The 27,378-nt window shown below is 34.0% G+C and overlaps 1 protein-coding gene across 2 annotated transcripts in view; it reads left to right on the plus strand.

Annotated features, from left to right (window-relative positions):
• Positions 1 to 27,378, plus strand: part of FAF1 (Fas associated factor 1) — a 473,015-nt gene that overhangs the window by 215,537 nt on the left and 230,100 nt on the right. For both annotated transcript variants that reach the window (XM_061184239.1, XM_061184240.1), the window contains one exon: positions 9,356 to 9,470. In XM_061184239.1, the coding sequence (XP_061040222.1) occupies positions 9,356 to 9,470 (115 nt within the window). The remainder of the gene's footprint in view (positions 1 to 9,355; positions 9,471 to 27,378) is intronic.

A 27,378-nucleotide genomic window follows, 5' to 3' on the forward strand; every position in this document is an offset into this window, starting at 1 on the left:
TTCACGGACAACAGCCGTATATGTCAGTGGTCATATAGTATTATTAAGTAGCAATGGCAAAAAATCCATGGTTTCCATTTACATTGATGAAAAGTGTGTTGTATTTTTGAAGTTAAAAATATGGGACCCGGGCTTCCCTGGTGGCGCAGTGGTTGAGAATCTGCCTGCCAATGCAGGGGACACGGGTTCGAGCCCTGGTTTGGGAAGATCCCACATGCCGCGGAGCAACTAGGCCCGTGAGCCACAACTACTGAGCCTGTGCGTCTGGAGCCTGTGCTCTGCAACGAGAGGCCGCGGTAGTGATAGGCCCGCGCACCGCGATGAAGAGTGGCCCCTGCTTGCCGCAACTGGAGAAAGCCCTCGCACAGAAACGAAGACCCAACACAGCCAAAAATAAATAAATAAATAAATAAAATTAAAAAAAAAAATGTAAATAACTAAGGAGAATTAATATTAAAAATATATATATATGGGACCCATTTAATTGCCAAAATAGTAGTTATCCAATTTTTCAGGTACTTTTTATGGCTTATAATTTTTTTGTGGAGATATAATTTACATATAATAAATGGGTTCTTAAGTATTCCCCAGTTATATGAGTTTTGACAAACACTTACTGTTTTCTACAATGGATTTTAATGAGTGGAATTTTAATTTGGATGTGTATATAGCATTTAACAAACAGATAGCCATTTAGTAGAAGCCTGTGCAGAATTGATGGTATCTGTTTACTTGAGTGCTGTGAATTCAGAACTCTTAAACGCCCTTATGTTAGTCAGCTCAGGCTGCTATAACAAAATACCCTTGACTGGGTGGCTTGAACAACAGACATTTATTTCTTACAGTTCTTGAGGCTATAAAGTCCAAGATCAAGATGCTGACAGATTTGGTTCGTAGTGAGAGCCCTTTTCCTGGCTTGCAGATGGCTGCCTTCTCACAGTGTCCTCACTTGACAGAGGGAGAGCCCAAGCTCTGTTCTCTCTTCTTCTTATAAAAACAGTAATCCCATCATGGGAGTCCCATCCTCATGACTTCATATAAGCATAATCATCTTCCAAAGGCCCTACCTCCAAATACCATCACACTGAGGGTTAGGCTTTCAGCATGTGAATTTGAGGGGATACACAAACATTCAGTCCATAACAGCCCTGAAACCGAAGTCTGAATGTGTTGTTTTTCCTAGTCTAGTTGTTTAATCTTGATGGATTTATACTTTATAACAATGAATGCTTCCTCTAGAACTGTTACTGTTTTAATAGGAAGGCTCTGATTTAGCCTGGCCAAATCTTCTGCCCACTGAAGATTTAAGAGGGAATTCTTGATTCAAGGAATTGCTGAAGAAGAAATCCTTAAAATTACTGTTATTATCCTTGATGCAAGACACCCTGCCTTCTACTGTTCTACCCTAAGGGCCTGCTGCTATTTGTCAGGAGGAAGCCATTCCTCTTCTTAATCAGGAATTAATGACAGGTATATAGCTACATGATGATCAAATGATCATTTCACTACCATAATGCAATCTTAAGTTAACCTTGAAAAATCACTGTGTCATACATATTAAAATATCCATGTGCTTTCTGCATAAGTGGATCACTAAAGTGCTCTCTCAATGTGAAATAAGCAGTCAAGACAGTAAAGGCTGTTATAAATATTTTCTTAATGTGTTGCTTTCATCAGTACTTGACATATGGAGGCCAATAATTTATGGCCTTTTATGTTCTCAGGTATAAAAAAATGTCTGTAACTTCAAGTTTATTTATTGGGGCCTGTGTTAAAATTTGCTGTACACTAATTTTCCCCATACTGTCCTTCCCCCCCCACCAAAAAAAAACTGGATGGCAATATAAAATGTATTAAACTAAGTCAGTGAATTAAAATGAAGTTGTTACTCACTAGAAGACAGACATTTTACAGATGACTTCTCTGTTCCTGATAAATGCTCATAGTTAAATTGGAATGGGATCCCCCCAGGCATAGGTGGACATTCATTAGCAGAATGAATGTCCAAGACTTGTGGACAGAAAAGAAAGTAGAGAAGGGATGTTCTGCTGAAACTATTTCTAGAATTTTGTTGGTGGCTTAGATATTAATGCTCAGTTATACTACTGAAAATTTTAAGGAGGTAGATTATCTATCTATCTGTTTATCTATCTATCTATCTATCTTTTTGTAGTTCCCTCTCACATGCCTCCCACTGTCCCTCCCCCAACTTGAAAATTAAGAAACTGGCTAGGAGAATTATGAGATGGTATATGTGAAAATGTCTAGCACTTTGCCACTAATTGCTTTAAAATGTTAACATTCACTGTGTTGTGTTTTTTGCAAATAACCACCAGTTCAAAGCTTGGGGACAATGTATATGATTTTCATTACATTTCAAACATTAATTTCAGTTTGTATTTGAGGGTACAGCAACGGTAAGTTTTAATGACTGTTGTCTATTTGTAGAAGCAACCATCTCGTTGTTGGTAAATACAAATACTCAAACTGAAAGTAAAATCATAATAGAGAATGAAAAATTAAAAACCGGTAAGGAGAGAATAGATGTTCTATTAAAACCATTTCTTGCATTGAGTTAAAATTCAACTGCCTTTAAAAAATTTCTACATTTGCTTACACCTTTCCTTCTCCCTCTTATTGAAGAGAAAACATGCCATTAAGGGAAACAAAAAACTGTTTTGTATTATTTCTCATCCACCTACTTTGGTAATTACCCTCAGCTATTCTGAAGGTCAAAGTTGACATAGCATGAATGACTTTGCATTTTGAAGGTAAAAGAGAGACTGCTTGAAGGTGGATTAACTGTGGCTAACTATCCTAACCAACTATTAGAAGACACTATTGTGGAGAAAATTGCTCCTAGATGCAGCAACTAAGGGCTCAACATACTCTGCTAAGCAGCAGCTAGAATCAATTTCTATAGATAATATTTTAGCAATAAAGTCTTTGAAAATTATGCAAATCACCATAGTAAATTCCTTTACAGCCTTTGCCTCCTCCTTGGTCTAATTTAGGTATTCTTCCTCTGTATTTCCATACCACCTTAGCAAAAGTGGTATTAGAGCTCTTAGCAAATGGTACCATATGTGGGTTGTAGGTTTGCTTACCTGTGCATTCCTCAATAAACTCAATGAAGGCAGAAATAAGATCTTACTGGGTCCTCTTCCCCAGTATCTGGAGGACAAATCATAAGAGTTAGACCTTAGAAGAGTTACTACTACTTATTTTGTGTGTGACATTAAGCAAGTTACTTAACATCAGTTTCCTCATCTGTAACAAGAAAATGATAATAAACTTCATAAAGTTGACCCAAAGCCCTTAATGCCTGATGCATAGTAGCACTCATTAAAGGCTAGCCATTATTATTAATGGCTAAGTGAATGAATCAGGCTGGAGTCTGAGGTTGCAGATAATAAAAACCATTCTCAGAAGGAACATGAATGTGGTATATCAACCCCAAGCAAGATCTGTGTTAAAAAGAACCCTGTGAGCTTGGATAACATTAGGCATAATGTACAGTTATGTTCCATGCATCAGAAACGGTTTTATCTGGAGATTATCATACTAAGTGAAATAAGTCAGAGAAAGACAAATATCATTTGATATCGCTTATATGTGGAAGCTAAAAAAGAATGATACAAATGAACTTATTTACAAAACAGAAACAGACTCACAGACTTAAAGAACAAACTTTTGGTTACCAGGATGGGAAGGGGGGATAGATTGGGAGTTTGGGATTGACATGTACACACCGCTGTATTTAAAATAGATAACCAACGAGGACCTACTGTAACAACCTAAATGGGAAAATTTGAAGAAGAATAGATACATGTCTATGTATAACTGAATCACTTTGCTGTACACCTGAAACTAACACAACATTGCTAATCAATATACTCCAATATAAAATAAATAAATAAAAAAAAGATTTTACCCTCTATCAACTCCTACAGAGAAATGAAACTAAAACATGAAAAATAACTGCCACAAAACCACCATAGACACTTTGGTTAATGTTTTACTGTCATTGTAAGATTTTATAGTATGGGTACCCCTCTAAAGTATTCTATTTTTAATAATAGGCCACCTTAAAACTTACATGTAATAAAAATTCCCCCTTGGCTTTGTAAAATTTAATATTCAGAGTTTTATCAGGTAAAGGTTATTTTCTTTTTTCTGAAGAGGAAACAGAATTTTCAGAGTAGTTAAGTGCCTAAAATAAGGGCCTGTATATGGTAGACACAAAATAAATAGTATTGAAAGAATTATTATTGTGGGGGTGGGAGACAAAGGTCAAACAACTAGTGGGGAGTGGAGCAGGAGTTCAAATCTGACTCTGTGACTCCCAAGCAGTTTAAAGCCATAAATATTTTTTCTTGCCAAACTTACCCTTCCCCAGGGCTCCTGGGAAATTGCAGAACTAGACTAAATTGGTGTTCTTCTAACGTAGTTTGGCAGTCACTGCTGGTCCTGGCAAACCTTTCTACAAAGTTATTGCACAAGTCTGCCAGTCAACATCAAGAAACATATCTAAGGAACTGCATGAAGGCAAGCACTAAAGGTATTAAGCGTTTGTATAGATTCATATGTAAAGATAAAGGAGGATCTATCTGTATAATAATCAAGACTTTTGGAATTCTGAGCTCCTTAGCCCAGCATTTGAAGCCCCCATAATGTTGGTCTTTAACGTTTTTCAAGTTTCCTCTTTCAGAAACCCTTCTTTACATCCCCTTATACTTCTTCCTCATTGCTTTCTCCACCCTTCCCTGTATTCTCCAATCTCATCTCTGCTCAAACTAGTCTATGTCTGAAATCACCTCTATTATATACTTGTCAAATTACTATACATTCTTTTTTCTTTTTTCTTTTTTTTAACATCTTTACTGGAGTATAATTGCTTTACAATGGTGTGTTAGTTTCTGCTTTATAACAAAGTGAATCAGTTATACATATACATATGTTCCCATATCTCTTCCCTCTTGCGTCTCCCTCCCTCCCACCCTCCCTTACTATCCATTCTTCTTCATAGTACTTCAAAGTACTCTTTTTCTTCTCCACAATCCTCACATCTGTTTTAACTCTCAGAGTAGTCTGTCTTGAGGTCAGTGATTATGTCTTTGATTCCTGTATTATTACGAATAAGAATCAAATAATTATAGAAAGAATGAATGAATTGTGAACTCCTAGCAGGCAGGGTCTTACTCATCTTTGTATCCCTAAAGCAGCCTAGCCATTTGGGAGATAGGATGCTGAAGAACATAGAATCAAATATAGTTTAAAAACTGGGTCCCATCTTTTTATAGCTGCATAACCTTGGGAAATTACTTAACCTTTCTGAACTACAATTTTGTGAGTAAAGTGGCACTTCAAAGGTAGGCTTAAAAAATGAGAATTAGTAATTCTTTATATGGAGTTCCAAATATGCAGAACTATTCCTTAAGTGTTTATAGGATTGCCTTGAATCACCTTTTAGTATGCTAAGTGTCAAGGGAAATACAGATGAATAATAAAGATACTTACTCTCAAAAGGCTTGTAGTCTTGAATTCAAGACTTCCACACGTGAAACAAAGCAAACCATACAAAACACTATAAATAAGTATTAAATAAGGGATATGGTACATGAATTCAGAGAAGAGGCAGTCTATAATAATACTAATGGTAGGACATGAGGTAGTCTGAAAGCTGTGCAGTATTTGGGAGGAGAGCCCTGTTTGCCTAGGTGATTTCTTTTGGCTACAAAATCTATATACTATCTGTAATAGTCCCCCTATCCATGGGGAATACATTTCAAGACCCCCAGTGGAAGCCTGAAACCACAGAGAGTACCATATTCTACGTATAGTATATTTTTCCCTATACAGGCACACACCCCAGAGATATCGTGGATTCAATTCCAGACCACTGCGATAAAGCAAATATTGTAATAAAGTGAGTCACATGCATTTTTGGTTTCCCAGTGCATGTAAACTTATGTTTGCACTATACTGTAGCCTATTAAGTGTTCAATAGCATTATGTCTAAAAAAAAAACAATGTACATACCTTAATTAAAAAATAATGCTGTTGGAAAAATGATGCCAATAGTCTTGCTCAGTGCAGGGTTGCCACAAACCTTCAACTTGTAAAAAACACACAGTCTGTGAAGCGAAATAAAGCAGGGTGCCTGTACATACAGACCTATGATAAAGTTTAATTTATAACAGGCACAGTAAGAGATGAACAACAATAACTAATAATAGAAAAATTATGACAATGTGCTATAGTAAAAGTTATGTGAATGCAGACTTTCTCTCAAAATATCTTATTGGACAAATATGATGCCTTTTCCATCTTAAGCACTTATCACGCACTGTAGCCATAACTTTTGCATGTAGAGGTGAGACAGCAAAACTAGCACAGACTTCTTTTTCCTTCTTCACAATTTCATTGGTAGAAGATTCATTCTTACTGTTGATCTTAGCAACCTCAGCATACAATTTTTTTTTAACTTTCACCTTTTCACTTAAAGGAAGCACTTTATGGCTCCTCTTTGGCAGATCCGAATTGCCAGCATCACTACTCTTGTGCTTTGGGGCCATTATTAAGTAAAATAAGGGTTGCTTGAATACAAGCACTATGATAGTCTATCTGATAACCAAGATAACTGCTAAGTGACTAAGGGGCAGGATATTCTGGACATAGGGATGATTCATGGCCCAGGTAGGATGGATCAGGAGGGCGTGAGATTTCGTCAATCCACTCAGAACAGCCTGCAATTTAAAACTTATGAATTGTTTATTTTTGTAATTTTCCATTTAATGTTTTCAGACCTTGGTTAACTGCAGGTAACTGAAATTGCAGAAACGGAAACTGAAGATAAGCAGGGGGGCAGGCTCCTGTATGTGCTGTCGACTCTCCTGATCCGAGCTCTCTTACTTGACCCTCAACTCTTATACACAGCTGTACATGATATCTCTTTTTGGATCTCTGATAGGCACCTTAAACTTTGATATATACATAACTTCACTCTCAAATTTTCTACCTAACCTGTTCTTAACCCAGTTTTCCTTGTTAAATGCAATTCCGTCTCTCCATTTGCTCCTACCACCTTGGAGTTATGTTTTTCTCTCACATTCCATCAGTAAGTTGTCTGGCTTCTACCTCTAAAATACATCTGAACCTGACAACTCTTCACTCTCTGCCTCTGTAGTTAGCGTAAGCCACCATCACTTCCTGCTGGGACTAGCCCTGCCTTGACTCTTTTCGCACTGTAGCCAGAGCAACCAGAATAATGTTGTATAAATGTACGTGTAAGTCAGATCTTAACCATTTCCCAGTGTAAAATCTTCCAATGGCTTTCCTTTGCAATTACTATAAATACCAAGTTCTTTACTGTGGTCTACAAGGACCTACATGATCAGATTCCTGCTATCTCTTTCTTATACTAGCCTCAACTTAAATGTCATTTCCTCAGAGATGTCTTCCCCAACTATTATGTTGAAAATAATTTCCTTCCCCCCACCCCTCTGCTACCTTTTATAATCCTGTTTATTTTCTTCATAGCACTTAGCATTCTCTAAAGTTACTTATTCATTTACTTGAGTATTGTTTCCTTTACTAGAATATAAGTTTCATGAAAGCAGGGACCATTTTTTTTGTTGTTCATAACTGTGTCCCTAGCAACTGGAACGGTGTCATAAACATAGGTATGTGCTCAATAAATATATGTTAACTGAGTGAATGAACATGCTGTGTTCTTCCATTTATTATTTCCTAGTCTAAAAAGTGCCACCCATCTCCCTTCCCCAAATAAAACAAAAATTTAGTCCCTTCCAGTTAATAAACTAAGGTCCTACTTACCCTTTATATTTCAATTTATATTTTTATTCTCCTCTGAAGCTTTCCCTTAACCCTTTCCCCCTCTCACTGAGGCAAAGTTAAACACTTCCTTCTTGGTTTTCATTGTATTTTTTTTCAATTTCTCAGTTGTTATCTATTACATTATACTATGGCTGTGTACGTGTCTGTCTACCCTCATTAGATTGTGAAGGTTTTCATGGATAGGAACTGTGTATTATTTGGGTTGGTTTCCTTAGCATCTGGAATAATGCGAGGCATTCAGTTAATGCAGATAAATAAGTGAATCAAAATCTTAATTCCCATGGTAGTTTTCCAGAAGGCAACGTTGCTGTGTAAAATACAAAGATGAGTAAGACTCTTGCCTTCTGAAAATTTACAGTTTATTCATTATTAAATAAATATTTATCTGCAGTGTGCCAGGCATTATGCTTAAGTGGTAAGGATCAAAGACAAAGGTCCCTGCCTAAAGAAACTCTATTTTAGTGGGGTATTATTTCCCTTGATTTTGATCAATAATATTTCATGCTGTATATAGGTGTTTCCTAGGTATTTTGAATCTGTAATTTACCTGTGAACTCGATGGGCGACACTGGGACACACAGATTAACTGCCTAATTCTAATCTTATGTTGCATGTATATTTATCACATAGTTACATATTGGCAAAGGTGGAGTGATGAAGGCCAGAACCGTATATTTTTTTTTGCTTCTAAAGCATAGCATGGAAGAGAGACTAGCACTGTACTTGAGACTAGCAATACAGATTGTTCATACATAATGGTGACAGATTTTTATTTTCATTGCCGATGGTGCTTTTTAATATTGTTATAAACAAATAGAACCATGGCTTATTTTTCTTAATTGATGTGGCTAAATTCATTTATTCTTCATGTTTCTGACACATTTCTTACATTTTGGAACTTTGGCACAGAGTTTAATATTGCTCTGAATTCTCCTATTTCTGAATTCTCGGTATTTCTGACTTGTAAGTGAAAGCACAATTATTTTGAAGGAATTTCGGTATAGCAATTAAAGTTCTGTAGATTTCAATACTTTCTCAATTTTTACTGAAACTGTATTTCTATACCTATATGACACTCATGAGTATAAACAATAGTTTCAGATTTCTGTTCTTCCAGAACTGCTGTTTCATTTGGAATTGAACCACAGTTTTTGAGTATACATTTTAGTAGCATATTTGGAATTTAATATAATTGACAAATTTGCTTCTCTTGGAGAAAATACATATGCAGGCAGTAGCACATGACTTGTCGAAATTCTTATGTATGCAAAGTATCTATAACTGAAGTTTAAAAACACCTTGGTAGAGAAGGAGTTAACAGGTTAGCTCCCCTTGGTTGTTCTCAGCTTGCTCTCTTGCCTTTAGGAGCTGAAAAGATGATAACATTGGGCCCGGACATGCCTGTGTGGAGGTTATGGTACTCCTGGGGTTTTTGCAGCTAACCGTAAAGCAAGCTAGAACTTGTTCATCTCAGAGTTCCTTGTTTTTCTTTCAGCCCTTTCAGTGCCCTGCAGGAGTCATTAAATCAAAACTTCATGCTGATCATCACCCACCGAGAAGTCCAGCGGGAGTACAACCTGAACTTCTCAGGAAGCAGTACCATTCAAGAGGTGAGTTATGTCTCACAGCTAAGGAATAAAGGTAGCTCATTATAGCTAATGTTGACCCTGTTAAAGAGAGGGCTTATGTGTTCTGGTTGGAAACTCTCTTTATGTTTCATTATTGGGTTTTTAATTTTAATTAACTTGAGCATCAGTGATTACTGTAGATACATTAAATGACTTGACCTAGAAAGATGTTGTAAATGAAAGCTCTTGATAATTCTTAAAATAGTCAACTTTTAAAACCCTGCTTAAAATAGCACATTATTATATATTTCATAGTTTTATAGTAATTATTCAGAATATTAATTTGGAGATTATCGACAGCATGCATTTTCGAACATGCGTATACTTTATTTGAAAGGTTGCTCTCAAATATATTATTTATAGAGTGTATCCTGCCTATTTCCAAAAGGAATTGAGGAGGCTTTTCTTAAGCAGTTGAATTCCAGCCTTGGGCAGTATTCTTGAGATGCTGTAGGGAACCCAGTCATTTAGCTCAGAGTATCTAAGAAGAATCTATTTATAGTGTCAATATTTTCATCAATGTGACCAACCAGGGCCACTGTTTCAAAAAGAACCTCCCCCAAGAGAGAAGAGGTAACTTCTTGTCTGTGGCCCCACCCACCTAAAAGCTAGTAATTTATCTGCTTTGGGGGGGGAAATGTGTAAGGCTATGGCAAGACTTGTGTTTAGAGACAGTGAAATGATGACTATGTCACATTACCCCTTGTAAGTTATGAAGACAACAGTCATTGTCCACTCATGTTTTTATAAAGAAAATTAATCTTGTTTAATCTTAGATTATTTCATAAATTTTTTCTTGGACTACATTGCTTCAACTAATTACTAATGTCATATTGAAAGAACAAGTTGTTTTCACCCTAATCATTTTTCGGAAGTATATGAATTGTTTCAGTAATGGCTGAACTGTTAATGGTTTTTCTTTTTTCATGTTTTATCAATAAATTTCAACTTCTGAATTTGGCGTAAATAACTCATTACTTGAAGTTTATTTTCTCTGTTTATCACTTGAATAGTTCGTTGACTAGTAACTAAGATCTTTAAGATTTTTCTTGGCCCCTAATTTGAATCATAGGTTTAAATTATTTGATTTTTTTCAGGATTTTAAATATATTAATTGCCATTTCATTTTTAATCTCTATAATGGATGTTCTGTTCTCTAAATTTAAGATTTTAATTCCTTGAAGAATCATTGTCGTTTTTATATTAAAAATAATGTTTAACTCTCGTCCTATCGCAGAGTTATTCTGGGAACCTCATGATTATGAAATTTAAATTATATATTGAATAAAATTAAATAAGAAATTCAGTTTCAAAATAAATAACCCCAGTTTAATCAAGAACAGCAAAGATAATAAGAGGTAAATTTCATTCTGTGGTTGATTTCCTTTTTTAAGTTGAAGACTACTATATCGCATGAAGGGTACATATAGACTGCCTTATTTTTTTTTTCTGATTGAAATATTTATAGCCAGAATTTTACCTTTTTTTGTTTTTTTGCGTTTTTGTTTTAACATTTCCAGTGGCTATAGTTTGAGTGTGTTTCAACTTTCTCCCACAAGAGGGCAGAGAGGACTATTAAACTGATAGTCTAAAAATGCCATTCAGTGTTTTCAAATTAGCTTCTCTTATATTAACAAAAAGGAGCATAATAGCCAAGTTATTGTTTGATTTACAGATAATTGGCATATTGCAGGGAGGAGACTTAATTTCACCCTTTTAAATTAAACAGGGAGATTTAAAAAGACATAAAATATTCATTAATGTTCGGTGATTATAAAGTAGTGGCATATATTTATTTTGCCTTTATTACTGTTTCGATGGGAAAATACTGCAAATATTTCCGAAATCGAGTTGGCCATACTGACAAGTTGAAATGTTTAAGCAGCGTTAATGCAATCTGCTCACACCTGATATCCTATGCAGAATGATTCAAAATGACTACATCAATTATTAAAAGAAATATTTAAAATTCTGTATATGTGCCATTGTGTGCCACAGTTGGCTGAAACTGTTCTCTGCGTCCTGCTATTTAGATTACCAAATATATTTTAAGCTTCAAGGACTTGAAAACAGTAAATCTTTTTATACCATTTCTAAATGAAGTGTCCTGAAAATATTTTTGCAGACAAATATTCTTATGTATTTCTCAACAAGAGTTTGGTTTCTTCTTTTTTCCTTTTTTTATCTTTTAAAAGTTGATTTAAAATAATATTTTGAAATGCTAGTTGCCAGGAAAAAAATAAATGCAGTTGTTTCTAATATCTGTTGCTTTTCTGTGGGCAGACAGGTAGACATAAGCTCTTTTATTCTGTACAGTTTAGAAAAGGAATGTGTATTATACTCTCTAGGCCTAGGGTCACGCTCTGTAGGCCTAATCCTAAGACTTTTCTCCTTCAACTTGTGGAATACCTGGAATGGGGTTCAAGGAGGACAAGATGCTCTTATGCTACAGCCATGCAACCCACAGTGACACTTAAGTACATGTATTTTTGTTGTTGCATGATTGAAAGTCAGGTTGCAATGCAATAAAAATATAATCTTGAAATGATTTTGCAGTGTTATTTTATAAATGCTAGAATTTTTGCTATTAATTTGGAAGCTTAATGATACCATATATCCTAACTTGTAAATTAATTTTTGTCACCAGTTTCAGAAATCTTTTTTCAGTGTTGTTTAATAGGTTCAAGAATGAATTCCGACCAACATATAAGAGAAAAGGAAGAAATTTAAAAAAAAAACTGATTTTATTTTCCAGTGTAGTTGTATATTATTTTTGTTGTAGGTGGGAAAAAAAATACCATTTTCTGGTATTTTTAATTTTTGACAGCCTTGCATTTTTAACGGAAAGCTCTTGTAATATTTTCCCCCAGAGGGAAAGTTCTATTAAATGAAATAGGATTGACAAAGGCACTATAATTTCAACTTTTAATTAACAAAATACATTTTTAAAAATACTGACTTAGAAAATAGAACTTAGCTGCAGTTTGAATTTTAAATAACTCTTCAGTGACCATATGTTCATGCAAGTCAGTGGTGATAAACCGATAGTTGTACAAGTGTTTGTTCATTCTGTCTCTGTGGTCTCTTGCCTCACAATGCATGACTTACATCCTTTGGGTGCTCTAGACTTTAATTTAAGCTAGTTAGATATTGAGGTTATTTTTTTTTAAGCTCTTTACAAATCCTTCCACTTACATTATCCTCCTACTTGAGGAAAAGGCAATGATAGTATAAAAAGGTCAGAATGGAGGGTTGCAAGTAGTCATAAGAATAAAAATCCTTTCCCTTTATCCATTATGACAAAATAGTTTATAAAAATTATCAAATAATATAACAATAACTTTGTGACATCTGTCTTTCTACCTTTTTGGATCCTTAATTAGCTAGTTGACACACTTTAAATTAGTGAATTTCCCTGAAAATTTAAACAAGCTTACCTTATTTTAATGAATTTTCTACACTTAGAATTTAGATTTTTAAACAGTTAATTGTACAGATTTCAGTAATTCTGATTTTTAAAGATCTGTGGCTACAAATGCACTTGGGATTGGTTAAATTAGGGGGAAAAAAGATTGATTTGCCTACTTCAGATCCTAAACCCAGGTGTGGAAAAGGAAATAAAGTCCCTGAAATCAAGCCAACTTTTCTTGGAAACTAATTCTTTGTTGTCCATCTTACTATTGCAAAAGCTCCTATTAGACAAAATATCCACTTTTCTTTATAGATGTCATACAAACTTAAGGAATACACACATGACCCAGAATAACACTGATAAAAAACCAAAGTATTTTTGGTACAGAATCATGGAGTATTCCTTATCTCTTACAGCGAGAAACACTATGAAGAGCTATTGGAATTATTTAAATCCTTTTCTGAGTTTCACTTTACCCCAGAATTCTCACTGTTCTTATTAATGTTTATTTAGTTCTCAATGGGAATTAAAGGGGAAAATCGACAACCTATAAAGATATATCTTGCATGGAATAGTAAAACATTTCACTACTAATACTAGCAATTGTTAAGTGGGAAGCCACTAGTTTTGAATTAGCAACAAGAAGTGAACTAAATAAATCATACCGGTCCTTAAAAATAATGTTGGCTAAATAATTGTGAAATCATGAGACTAATTCTGATTCTGCAAATTTGAAACTCCTGTTGGGTTTTTTGTGTCTATTTTTCTCTTGCTACTTTCTCAACTTGCTTGACTAATACATATTTCAAACTATTCTCCTTTAATGCTGGACGTTGTTAACAGTACATTTGTAGTCTTTTACAGATTATACTAAAGAGCAATTTTCTACTAGTGGGTTGACTAAAACTTCTTAACTAACATGCCCTTTCTGTATATGTTTTACGTATAGTTTGTTTGTTTATTTTTTGGTTTGTTTGTTTTCCAGTATGGAGAGGGTGGGGGCTGCTGGCACAGAACCTGAAGAGTAGAGAGATAAGAATGTGCATATGCAATGGGGTAAATTAAATTGTGTGCTTATTTAATTAAAAGTTTATGTGGTTTATTTTTACTGTAAGATGAATGGCATATATAAGCTCAATTAGAATGAACCCATTTTAATTAGCGTGTATCATAGTTTGATTTTTAAAAATTTGAAATCACATATGACATCTTAGGAAGAATGAAAGAGAGATAATTTCTTAAGCAACTGGGCAATGAATTTGAGCCTTTCTTCAGCTTTCAGAAAGGAGACTATGAGTTTCTTTTGCATGTATATGATAAGTTTCAAGTTGCACTTTGTTACTGAGATCTGTTGACGTTATACCACTTCAAATGAATAAATCAGTAATGATCATTTTATATACTTTGGGGTTTTCTGTGATGCTTAATAAATTATCCCCTTAGGAAATAAATTTAAGTAATATTTACAATGCAGCTATTTGGAACTGACAAGTCTTTCTTTCCCTCTGAAAGTATTTTAGAATAATCTCTATTGGACATTTTTTTTTTAGCCATGTAAGTATTTCTTCACCTACATTTCAAGAAGGTAGAAACAATGAAATTTTGTTAAGAGTCGACGGTGCTTTAGACCTTTGTTACTTAAGATTTGTGTATCCTAACAGCTTCTTGGCCGACTGTATTTCATAATCTGTGATTTGTGTGTTGGTAGTTTTAAAATGCCTGGGTTAAGAGATATTATGTTCAGTTATCAGAAACTAATAAACATAAGACATTTTTATATGCAAGAAAAGGCAGAGAGTAAATAATTGCACTGGTGACCAATACTGTAATAATCCTGTTTTACAATATGCACTTGACAGGTTGTAATAGTGCTAATTGAAGAGACTAATTCACACTTGCTTCATTCTATTCAAAGGCAAAATCAGCAGCTTGTTTTGCTTTTGACCAGATGGTCCTCATGAACACCTACTGTGCACTTTAAGTGCTTTACTAGAATTACAAAGGCTGGGGGCTGCGTTCGACTCCAAATGATTTGAGGAGTGAGAGGGAGAGAGAGAGAGGGGGAAAAAAAACCCTCTGTGCTCAATGGATTTGGTGCAAGTAAATTAATTCTAGTGGACCCATTACACATTGAGCCCCCTTTTCAAAGCTCTGAGCCTCCTCGCTTGCTCTGTAGCAATGAGAAAGAGAAAGAGAAAGGCAGATTACTGCAAACAGAAATAAAAAAAAGGGGTATGAAAGGGAGAAAAGAGGCCTTGAAGCCTTTCATATCATTTGAGTTTTTCAAGTGCGTTATTTTTGGGGAGGGTGGATATATGAAAAGCCAATTGGAGTTTTTTTTGTTTTAAAGTGCGCTATTTAAGCACCATGAATATAGGCGCAAGAGCAACAGTTGACTGAGTTTACTGTGGTGAAGCTTTGTGTTCGAGGATGAATCAAATTCATTATATTCAACTCTTTGTGTTTTAACATGAATGTAGGGTTAGTTTCACAAGACTGTGTCTGTTTAGGATAATTATAATTTAATATTTTCCTTTCATAAAGTTATCACTGTAGATGTCTAAAATTTTAATCAAAGCAGATTTTGTACACTGACTTTGAAGCACCCTGACAGTTTAAAATTCAAAGGAAAGCTTTTTTAGTTTTCAAAAGAAAAGAAAGGCTCATTCTAATGGCATCGAAGCAGAGATTATTATAACTAATTAGAAGTCACACATCTGTTAGCTTTTGGTTTGTGACTTACGTATTTTTTCAGTAAAATATATACTTTAAAAATATATTGCTGTTATTGAGTGAACCCAAAGGGATAAAATGAACTTAAAAGAGAACCACTTATTCGAGCCAACCATTTTTCCAGATCTCCACATGTTCCCGTAAAAATATGTAATGTATTAAAGTCCATTAAATGTAAATTGGAATTGAGTAATTAATAACAAGTTCAAATGCACTTCCAAACAAAATGTTTTTGCACAGTTCTTGTTAGCATAATTCTGATTATTAACCAAAGTTATTATAAAAATAACAAGAAAGTATAAGCATATCCAGTTTGTGTAAATTTATAATTATTTCTTATCCTTAAAGCCGTTTGTATATAATTTGGAACACTGACACTGTAAAATGATTAATTCTTATTCTTAGCTTATGTAAAATGATTAATTCTTATTCTAAGCTTATGTGGGTTAAAATACAAGGGATCATATCTAGGAGTACATGTCAGTTATTTTGTATGTTTTTATACTTTCAAGTATAATTCTCTTGTGATATATTTTTGTTCCATGGTTCACTTTTGTTTGATGACACGTATTATTGACACTGTAATTCAACTTTATTTCAATTATAACCATTAACAAAGAATACAACAAAATCATACCAATAGTATTATATGACTTAAGGATAATTGTAAACAGTTTACAAAAAATGAATGTCTAGAATTTGTATTTTTGGCATAATGCATCAATATGCTTTATATGTCAACATGTTTTAATTACATTTTTAGAAAATAAAATATAGAAATACGAAGACAACCACAAAAATATTTAAAGTTTTACTTCTCAAAGACTTTTAATGAAGAGGATAGGATAACATGCCTTCTTTGATATTTAAATTAAATTTAATTAACTTCCTATTAATGTGGTCATTACTTTGGGACTTGTTCATTGAAATATTCGTTGTGGGGTGGGGGCGGAACATAAGGGGAATCCCCAGACCTTCAACTAACAAAATATCCAGTGAAATTTATAAGCAATATGGTGTTAATGAATTGATATCCTCTGGGAAAAAGGGATTTCAAGAAAAAAATCTGATTAGGAAAAACTTACTGAAAAAATATTTTTGCAGTAGACTATTTAAAATAAAGGTAAGACTACTAGATTCTCTTTCTTGTAGGTACCATAAAAAACTATCTTTAAAGCCAGAACCTCAATTAGCAGAAGTGGATTGATCATGACCATGCAGTCATTTATTTAGGTGGGGCTAGTTCTTTGGTTTCCCACACACAGTAGTTGGAGTGTTTCTCCTCATGAAGAAGAGTTTATTTCAGTATTAAAATGTTAACCCCTAGATTCCTGAATGTCAGAGACAAGGTTCTCTTCTACAGGGTAAAGGTTGGAAAAGGCTGCCGTTTCTTTATAGACCTTGATAAGTACCACATTACTTAAGCTGAGAAATGTTTTAGCATTTAACTATCCTCTAGCCATAAAATAAGAATTATATAACCTCCCCATTTTTCTCCCCACCCCACGCTCCCCCAGCAAAAACATAAGCAAAAACAAAGAAGGAGGTAAATCAAAGGATGGGTAGGTAAATGAATATAAAATGCTCATAAACATAAGCTAGACTAAGACTAGGTATATTAAGATAAGGCCTGCATATAGAAAATATTTACATGTTTATCCTTATATACCAAAGATTATTTGTCTATAACCTCTTAAAACATGTGTATGGTAATTTTTCTTTTGTCTAATGTGTTTTGTGTATGGCCTAATACTATTTAGTCAAGTAGTTATTCTTTTTCAAACATATTTATTTTGGCAAATACGCTTAAAATTTTTTTATTGCTCAGTTTAGGGCTGTATTACCTTATTATTACCCTCAATGTATTCTTTTTATTATTTTCTTAAACATTTTTTTTTTAAAGAAAAAAGACTAAAAGCTTATAGTAAACATTTTCTCTAAATGACAAAATGTATTCCTTGCTTTGTGGTCATTGCGTGACCAGACAGTAGAGTACTGGATTGTTTTAAGGTTTTTACAGCTGCAAGGCAAAAGCATCTGCTCATTGCAAAGCCAGCATTGTTTAATTTTGACACTGACTTTTCCATGTGTCTTGTACCAAGGACTGGATTAGATGCCACTAAGATGAAATTTGTTTTAAGTTGCTCCCAAAGTGCAGCTGTTCCCATATACAGCCTGATAGCTTAACCAAAACAGACAGACATAGGATCAATCAGAATCTTTGTACAGGGTCACCTCACTAGGCAAGAGAGGCTCAGAGGAAGAATGTTAATGATATTATTTATCATGAATAACTGCAAAATTAGTTTCCAGGCTGATTTAGTGTATGTAGAAGTAGCCCCCTGCCTGCTTTTTAGGGCAATAGAACCATTATTAAATATTTAGCTTTTAAACTGGAGTATAATGGTCAGATAGCAAGGTGCCTGTGTGTGCATTAGGCACTATTCTTCTGCAGTCAGTTGCAAGAAAAATGATCAGTTTATTGGTCACTAAAGTAGTAATTGACTGAAAATAAAACTCAATCTAAAATGCCGCTGCTAAAATCTCGAAAAGTGGACATTTTTGTAGAATGGTAATTTTTCTTTAATGTTTCAAGTGAATGAAAAATGAAAGAGCACCTCACTTTCTGGGTTTCCTAGGATTGTGTGAATTTCTACCCAGCTGGTCCAAATTGATTGATACAGGGCCAAATATTTGTCTGCCTACATTTCAAAGTCTATAATTTGCTAATGAATTGTGGTAATAATCTTTCATCATACATGAAAGATTTAGCCAAACGATTTGCTAAGTATGTATTTTGATCATAAAATTTTTGGACTTACACCAAGCTTTACATCTATTTTACAGCTAATGCATGGGGGTGGAGGGAGAGCAGGGGGAGAAATAATACTGAACATGGACACTAGATGGAAAAGGATGAAGGAAACAAGAGGGAAGAAGGTACTTTGGAAAAGAATAATGCCGGGAAAGTCCTATGAGTGACAGTGGAAAACAAATTAGATTTGCACATAGAGTGCAAAATAGAATTTTTAAATGCCAGCAGAGTTGTAGTCTTCAGTGTCTAGAGGTATGGTATCCATGAGGATGAATACAAGGAAGAAATCTTTTCCTTTTTAGCTACAGCTATTACACACATTGATTATGGAGTAATTTGCTAGAAATTTATGCTAGAAAAGTCAGGTGCCCACAAATTAGAAGTAATTGAAGGCATAAGAATAAAAGCCAGATGTTTGTTGGGGTTGATTTAGAGACTTTGGGGGAAAAAAAACAGTGAAGAAATAAATGTGATTGGAACAATTTCAGAAGAAGGTGAGAGAGGAACCTCCTAGTTAACTCCTAGGAATGAATAGAAATGACTGTAGGCATCCAAGAGAATATTTTCTCTCTCTCTCCAAGACAAAGACCATACAAAGGGAGATGAAGCTTACTTATATTTGTGAGGGGATATTTAGGATTAAATAACCTCTATTTGAGAAAGTACAAACTTTATTTATGTATCTTGGGAGGGCAGCATAAGTTATACTCCACATGAAGTCCAAGATTCAACTATGGAGTGAGAGGACAAGAAAATGTTCTAAATAAGACTCTTGTACGTGTAATTTCTCTTTCATTGTTAGAGATCAAGGAACCATGACTTCCTATTTGACTGAAATAATCTGAATTGCTTTCAAGTTGTCTATGAGGAGAATATTTAATGATACTGATAAAATTTTCCTTGCTTTGTGAGCAGGGATTTTAAAAAAGAAAAGAAAAGCAGGTAGCTAATAAAGAGAGAGAGAAACCGTATTATAAAAGGGACTGAACCTTCCATTTTGTAGATTTTAAAGATAAGCAGCTCTTGAATTTTTACATACCTGCTGTACCTCCTGAATATGTCACATTTCCAGTCTGTATCCATTTATGTAAATCTCTTTTTGTTCTCTGATAGAGATAAGCCTGTTCTCAGTGTTAGTACAGTGATGGGAACTCTTAAAGTATTTAGGAAAGTTAAAGTTCTATATGTCAAGCTTATTTCAGATGAGTTGAAATCTTGTTTTACACACTGACTTTCTTAGCCTCTTTCCCTCTGTCTTTCTGACTTTTTTTTTCTATTTTATTTAATACTTGTCATAATTTTTTTGTAGGTTGTATTGTTATCACATTATGATAGTTACTGAAGTAAATATAGAAGAGATCCAATAATCATTATGAAGGGAAAAAAATTCATCAACATTATATTTAAATAAATTGTGAGATAATTAGTAAGATTCCTGATTCTCTTGTTAATAATTTTATAAAAATTCCATTTCAAAAACAAATATTAGAGTTATAGATTATGTATGTAAAATTCAAAATATGCGGGTTGCCATTTGTTTCTAGTCCTTTTGGTGTTCTGTTATCAAAAGCACTTTACATTTACACCCCTGCCTTTGCCTGCTGAAAATGTGAAATATTTTCACCTAAGAGGTATACTTGTAATATCTAATAATAATAGAATATCAGTGAAATATCAGTTCATTTCTGTTGAATTAGGAGATGTTTCCCTTATACTTCACATTGTAAACAAGAGAATCTTAATAAGGTGTTTTTTAAAGGCTGCTGTTTTCTTACAGGTAAAAATTTTTGTGATGATAACAGGTATACACATGGATCACTTTGCTTGGAATTAGAAATTTCAGAAGTACAGTAAAATGTCTTAGGAGTCCTAGTTTCTACTGGTAATTGTAATTTCAAATATTGTAACCCATTTTTGTATGTAATGAATGGAGCAATGTATGAAGTATCACTCTAAAGTAAATGTGATTGATATATTGACATGCATACATGTCATAAATTTAAATGAGTGTTGCTCCTTCAAATCAGTCATTTCTGTTGTTGATATACATACCCTCTGTTGCTCAACAGTTACTCTGAATTTCCAGGAACTGGCTCTAGAGACTATGATGTGGGGTTTTTTTGTTCTGTTTTGTTTTGTGGAATAACCTCACTTATGGCCTGTCTTTGTCCTGTGAAGAGGGGAAACTGATTTGTTGAAACTGCCATAAATAATTTGAAGCCAAAAGTTGTGAGCCAGGTGGTTATTTAATCTGAGTGGTCAAATTTGTGGTTATTCAGGTTAGGTGTCTCTTTGCTGAGCTCCTCCTCTCCCTGTGAACATGTATCTGTCAAAGCATTTACCACACTCATTTGCAATTATCTGTTTACTGATTTATTTCTCCTGTTAGACTAAGAGCACCTTAAGAATAGGAAAAGTATTGAATTTATCTCTTTGTTTCTAGGCCTTTCATTGAATTTGTCACAGAGTAGGTGTGCTTAATGAATGACTGAACTAAAAAAGAAGAATCTATAAATCAGTGAGATTATTTGTAACTTAGAGGCATTTGTAAAAGTGAAGTTATCCAAGTATGTCTGAATATTTCAAGCATTTCAAGTATTAATGTTGACATGAATATGTACTTTCTCAAGGGGATTATTATGAGAGGATCTCTCTGATTTGGCTTCATAAATTCTCATTTGTTAAAAATGAGGCTGAGAATAGGTAGTTTGCACAACAGTAAAAAATAAAACTCCTACTTTAAGGTAGATTTATGTTATCCTTAATTTGTAGTGTCTGCCAGGTAACTTCTTTGTAGTTTCCCTTCTAAATGAGATAGTAAAAATTGATTTAAAATTTTTTTTTTAAATCAGTAAAAACTGATTTTTAAAAAATGTTTTCTGAATCTAGGGATGCAGTGTTACAGATTTTAATCAAACTAACAGTACTTCTCAATTGGCAATTAGTTAGCTTGTGGTAGTGGAAAGATTATTGCACTATGGTATAGGGAATCTGAGTTCTAACCCCCTGCCACTAACAAGCTATATGATTGTCTAGCCTTGAGTGGCCTGATATTTCTTTTTCATTTGTTTGGCTTTTTCAAGGTGTAGAACTGCAGAAGCTCAGTTTTTGCTAGTGAAAATATAAAGTGTCTTAGAAGCTTAAAATATGCATAAAGTCCCTGTGTCCCATTGAACCTATTAGGCACGTCTGTTGCAGCACTTTTGTCCTTTTATTTGCTTTGTGTTTGTTTTCCTTATCATGGTAGGCTCCTTGAGGGCAGGATCTCAGTCATTTAATCTTCATATTTACAGCACTAAGCCTAGTGGCTAGCACCTTTTAAATGATTGTTGAATGAGCAAATATTTACATGAGTCAGCATCCAGTGGTTGAAAAGAAGTTTGGAAACCTAGATTCTATTATCTGATATTGTGCTCTCTACCTATATGAGTTTGGGCAGTTCATTTAACTACTCTGGGTCTGGGTCATCTATGAAAAATAGGAAATGATTTCCAAGAATTTTTCTGGTTCTAAAATTTGGTGATTACGTGTGAATTTAAAAAATTCATATGTGCTTCAAGTCAACCTTGTGTGTGGGAGGGGGAGGGAGCAAAGGAGAAAACTGGTCAGTAGGCAATAACTGTGTATGTAAATATGCATATTTGTCACTGTGGAATGTAAATATCCCTTTATTCATTAAGGTGAATAAAGGTGTTATTAAGGTGTTATTTAAGAGGTTTAAGGTTGAAATAGAGGCCTCTGTTGCCATGATGTTTGAACTTCTATAATTAAGATTTTTTTCTGAATAGTTTTATTTTTATCTTAAAGTAGACTTTTACCTTTTTAAATACATATGATGCAACAAGACTTTAAAAGTGAATTGTGCAAACATAGCAAGTCTTTCTAATATATAAGAAGAGTTTTAAAATATTGAGATACAGTAAAAGTAAGTGTTATTAATTTGATGTCATCAACTTCACTTGTGGTAAGTGAATTAAAATTCTATGTGAATATCAAGGCTATGGTACTGCCATAAGGATAGACATATAGATCAGTAGAATAGAATTAGAAGTCCAGAAATAAACTCCTTACCCTCAAGGTCAATTGACTTTCAGCAGGATTGCCAAGACAACTCAACATGGAAAGAATAGTCTTTTAAAAATATGGTTCTGGGACAACTGGATATCTACATGCAGAAGAAGGAAATTGGCTTATTCCTTTACATCATATATAAAAATTAACTCAATTGGATCAAAGACCTCAGTGTAAAAGCTAGAACTATAAAACTTTCAGAAGAAAACATAGGAATAAATTTGTGACCTTGGGTTAGGCAGTGGTTGCTTAGATATGACACCAAAACATAAGTAACAAAAGGAAAAGTAGGTAAATTGGACTTCATCAAAATGAAAAACTTCTGTACCTCAAAGAGCAACATCAATAAAGTGAAAAGACAACTCACAGAATGGAAGAAAATATTTCCAAGTCATATATTGGTAAGAGACTTGTATTTGGAATATATAAAGAATTCTTACAACTCAAAAAGAAAAATAAACTAATATTAAAATGAGGAAAAGATTTGAATAGACATTTCTCAAGAGAAGATATGCAGTCAGTAAACACATGAAAAGTTGCTCAACATCTTTAGTCATTAGGGAATTGTAAACCCAAACCAAAATGAGATACCACTTCATACCACTAGGATGGCTAGAGTAAAAAAGATGACAATAACCGTGTTGGCAAGGATGTTGAGAAATTGGAAGCCTCAGACAAGCGGGTATGTAAAATGATACAGTAGCTTTGGAAAACAGTTTGGCAGTTCCTCAAAAAGTTAAACATTGAGTATACTATATGACCTAGCAATTCCACTCCTAGATAGATAGATAGATAGATACACACACACACACACCAAGAGAATTGAAAACATATGTCCACACAAAAATGTACACATGAATATTTATAGCAGTATTATTCTTTTTTTTAATATCTTTATTGAAGTATAATTGCTTTACAATGTTGAGTTAGTTTCTGCTGTATAACAAAGTGAATCAGCTATATGTATACGTATATCCCCATATCCCCTCCCTCTTGTGTCTCCCTCCCACCCTCCCTATCCCACCCCTCTAGGTGGTCACGAAGCACTGAGCTGATCTCCCTGTGTATACCAGTATTATTCTTAATAGTCAAAACATGGTAACAATCCAAATATCCATCAGCTGTTGAATGGATACACAAAATATGGTACATCGTAAATGGAATATTATTCAGTCATAAAAAGGAATGAAGTACCAACGCATGCTAAAAAATAGATGAATCTTGAGAAAATTTTGCTAAGTGAAAGAGCCAGACACAAGGAAGGCCTCGTATTGTGTGATTACATTTATATGAAATGCCCGAATAGGCAAATGTATAGAGGCAAAAAGTAGATTAGTAGGGCTGAAACTACTCTGTATAATACTATAATGGTGGATACATGTCATTATAAATTTGTCCAAACGCATAGAATGTACAGCACCAAGAGAGAACCCTAATGTAAAATATGGTCTTTGGGTGATAATGACATGTCAGTGTAGGCTCATCAGTTGTAATAAATATACTACTCTGGTAGAGTATGTTGATAATGGGGAAGGCTATGTGGAGGCAAGGGATATATGGGAACTCTCTACCTTCTGCTCAATTTTGTTGTGAACCTAAAGCTTCTCTAAAAAATAAAGCCTATTAAAAAAATTTTTTTTAAGTGGATTCATGGTTGCCAGGGGCACCTGGCTGAGCAGTAAAGGGGAATGGGTCATGGCTGCTAATGCGTATAGTTTTTTTGGTTGTTGTTTTCCTTTGTCTTGTTGTTTGTTTTTGTTTTTTACATTTCATTAATAATAAACCACTAGGTATGCAACACAATGCATTAAAAATACTAGATATATTTAAATAATTGTGTATTTATTTACATGCAGCAGTTTTCATAATGAGAAATATAATGTAATTTAAATGCAGCACAGTGGTCTTCATATGGGTACCCATAGAATGTTTAATAAATTAGGAAAGTCAGTTTAAATCTTCATGTTTATTTGTGTACACATTTGTTTTTGTGTGCATATCTCTCACTACTTAAGCAAGTTCTAAAATATTTTTGGCTTTCTAAAAAATATCTGAATTTGCCATATATATGATTTTTCCATGGTTTTAGTAAAATTTACAAAACATAAAATTTATCATTTTAACCATTTTTGAGCAAATAATTCAGTGGAATCAAGTACATTCACATTGTTGTGCAACCATCACCACTATCCATCTCCAGAAATTTTTTCATCTTCCCAAATTGAAATCCCATACCCATTAAAAATAACTCCCTGTACCTCTCTCCTCTGTAGCCCCTGGCAGCCGCCATTTACTTTCTGTTTCTATGAATTTGTCTACTCTAGGTACCTCATATAAATGGAATTATATACTCTTTGCCCTTTTGTGACTGGCTTATTTCACTTAGCCATAATGTCTTCAAGGTTCATTTATGTTATAGCATGTGTCAGAATTTTTTAAGGTTGAAAAATATTCCATTATATTTTTGTACCACATTTTGTTTTATCCATTCATCCACTGATGAGACATTTGGGTTGTTTCCACCTTTTAGCTATAATGAATAATGCTGCTGTGAACATGGGTGGACAAATATTCAAGCCCCGGCTTTCAGTTCTCTTGGATATTTACCCACAAGTGAAATTTTTGGATCATATGGTAACTCTGTGTTAAATTTTTGAGGAACTATCATACTGTTTTCCACAGTGGCTGCACTATTTTACATTCCTACCAGCAATGCACAAGGTTATTCCAGGATCCTCACCAACACTCGTTATTTCCTGTCTTTTTAATAATAGCCATCCTAGTAAATGTGAAATGGTATTTTATTTTGGTTTTGGGTTTCATTTTCCTAATGGCTAGTGATACTGAGAAGGCATCATTTCATGTGCTTATCGGCCATTGTGTATCTTTATTTGGAGAAATATCCATGTAAATCCTTTGTCCATTTGGGAGGAGTTTCCTTTGGAATGATGAAAATATTCTGGAATTCATTAGTGATGATGGTTGTACAAGTTTGTGAACATATTGAAAATCACTGAGTTGTACACTTAAAAGTAGTAAAAATGTAAGCTAAACAAACAAAAAAATGGATATGGAGAACTGAGAGCTTATGAGAGTGCTATACCTACAAATAGAAAAATTGTACCAAAAAGGAAGATTAAAGAACTGGGGATGATGCCACTAGGATAAAGTATATAAGAACACCAAGTTTCAATTTACCAATGTTTGCCAAGAATTTAAAGAACTCATTTTGAGACAAGTAACTAGATTTCCCCCCTTTCTATTGAAGTTAAACCAAGAGAAAACGGACTTGGTAATGTTGGAGAAAATTTTTCTTGAGTTTGATATTATTAAGCATTGGAGAGTTTTATGGAATCACATTTCATAAGCATTTCTGTTAAATATTTAAAAGGGGACAGATTCTTACTTTGTTTTTACTTGATGGCAAGTCTATTGCATGACTAGAATAATATCCCAAGTGGATTAATACCATTTTTTTTTTTTTTTTTTTTTGGTGGTAACATGAACAGAGGTACTATTAAACGATACTGATGACATCATCATACGAGTTTCTGTGATTTAATTTTGCATAGTGCTTCTTCATCAGTATTGTTGTTGAAGCATATTTGAGCATGGAATGAATACTTTGTATGAAGAATAAAGATATTAATTATTAGTCTGTTAAAAAACATATTCTCTGTGGGAAATTATTATCTATCATCTATAATCTAGTAGAGGCTCATTAAAAACTGGAATGGTTTTTATTTCACAGTAATTTGGATGAATTTCTTTTTTTTTTTTTTTCAATTCAGATTTCCCCAGTTTTATTTGGACTTATTTGTGTGTTTATTTCTTTTCTTTTTTTCAGTAGTGTAATTAGTTTTAATTTTTATTTTATATTGGAGAGTTGATTAACTCTTAGTAGAGTTGATTAACAATGTTCTGTTAGTTTCAGGTGTACAGCAAAGTGATTCAGTTATACATATTCATGTATCTGTTCTTTTTCAAATTCTTGGATGAATTTCTATAGAGACTTTTCTAGTCAGTGATATTCTGGCTATTAACCTTAAAGTTGTTGATAGCTTCATTGAGGGGAAAGAGGAGGAAGCTTCACATTGGGTTAGTGTTTTATACTTTTCAATTCCCCTCCCCCTGCCTTAGTTCATTTGATTCTTATAAGCTGTACTAGTGTCAGGCCTGCTGCATATGGCTATGCAGGTTGAAAATGGCACCTCCTGAAAGCTGTGGTCTTGATGAGCATGTGAATGTGGGACTTGATGGTAACTCTTCCTGCTATATAAATAGAAGTACTGATGCAGATTGTAGGTAAGTGGTCTCCAAGAGTCCCCAATAAAATCATTGCTTTTTCCCGTTGTATGATTTGTAGTGCCTTCAGTGATTCCATTTCCTAAATCTTTAATCCATTAACGAGGTCTGTATTGAGGAGTAACCTACTTCACCCTCCTTTTGTCTCTACATAGACTCTTTCCTCATCTTTAAAGTTAGCATAGTGGTCATATTACTTGCCTGACAGGTATTTAATTGTGAGAATGAAAGTGAGACAAATAGGTGAATATAACTTTATTAGCTCTAAAATACTTTTTATAGGAGTTATTCTCACTTCTTTCCACATACCTTAGATTTTACTAAATGATATTACTTACTTGTCTCTGAACACGCCCCACCATTTTTAAAAAGGTTCCTTTAACTCTCTTCCTTCTGCTTGACCCCTTCTCTTCACACTGTTCAAAGACCCCTGTATGTTTCAGGAAGACCATACTTAGCTGATACATCCTCCAGGAAACCTAAAATCCTCTGTCCTATTATAAATGTAACCTCTCCTTATCTCTTGATTTTGTCCTCATATGCCAGAAAGTGTT

This window comes from Eubalaena glacialis, chromosome 3 (assembly GCF_028564815.1).
Source record: "Eubalaena glacialis isolate mEubGla1 chromosome 3, mEubGla1.1.hap2.+ XY, whole genome shotgun sequence".
NCBI classification, from domain to species: Eukaryota; Metazoa; Chordata; class Mammalia; order Artiodactyla; family Balaenidae; genus Eubalaena; species Eubalaena glacialis.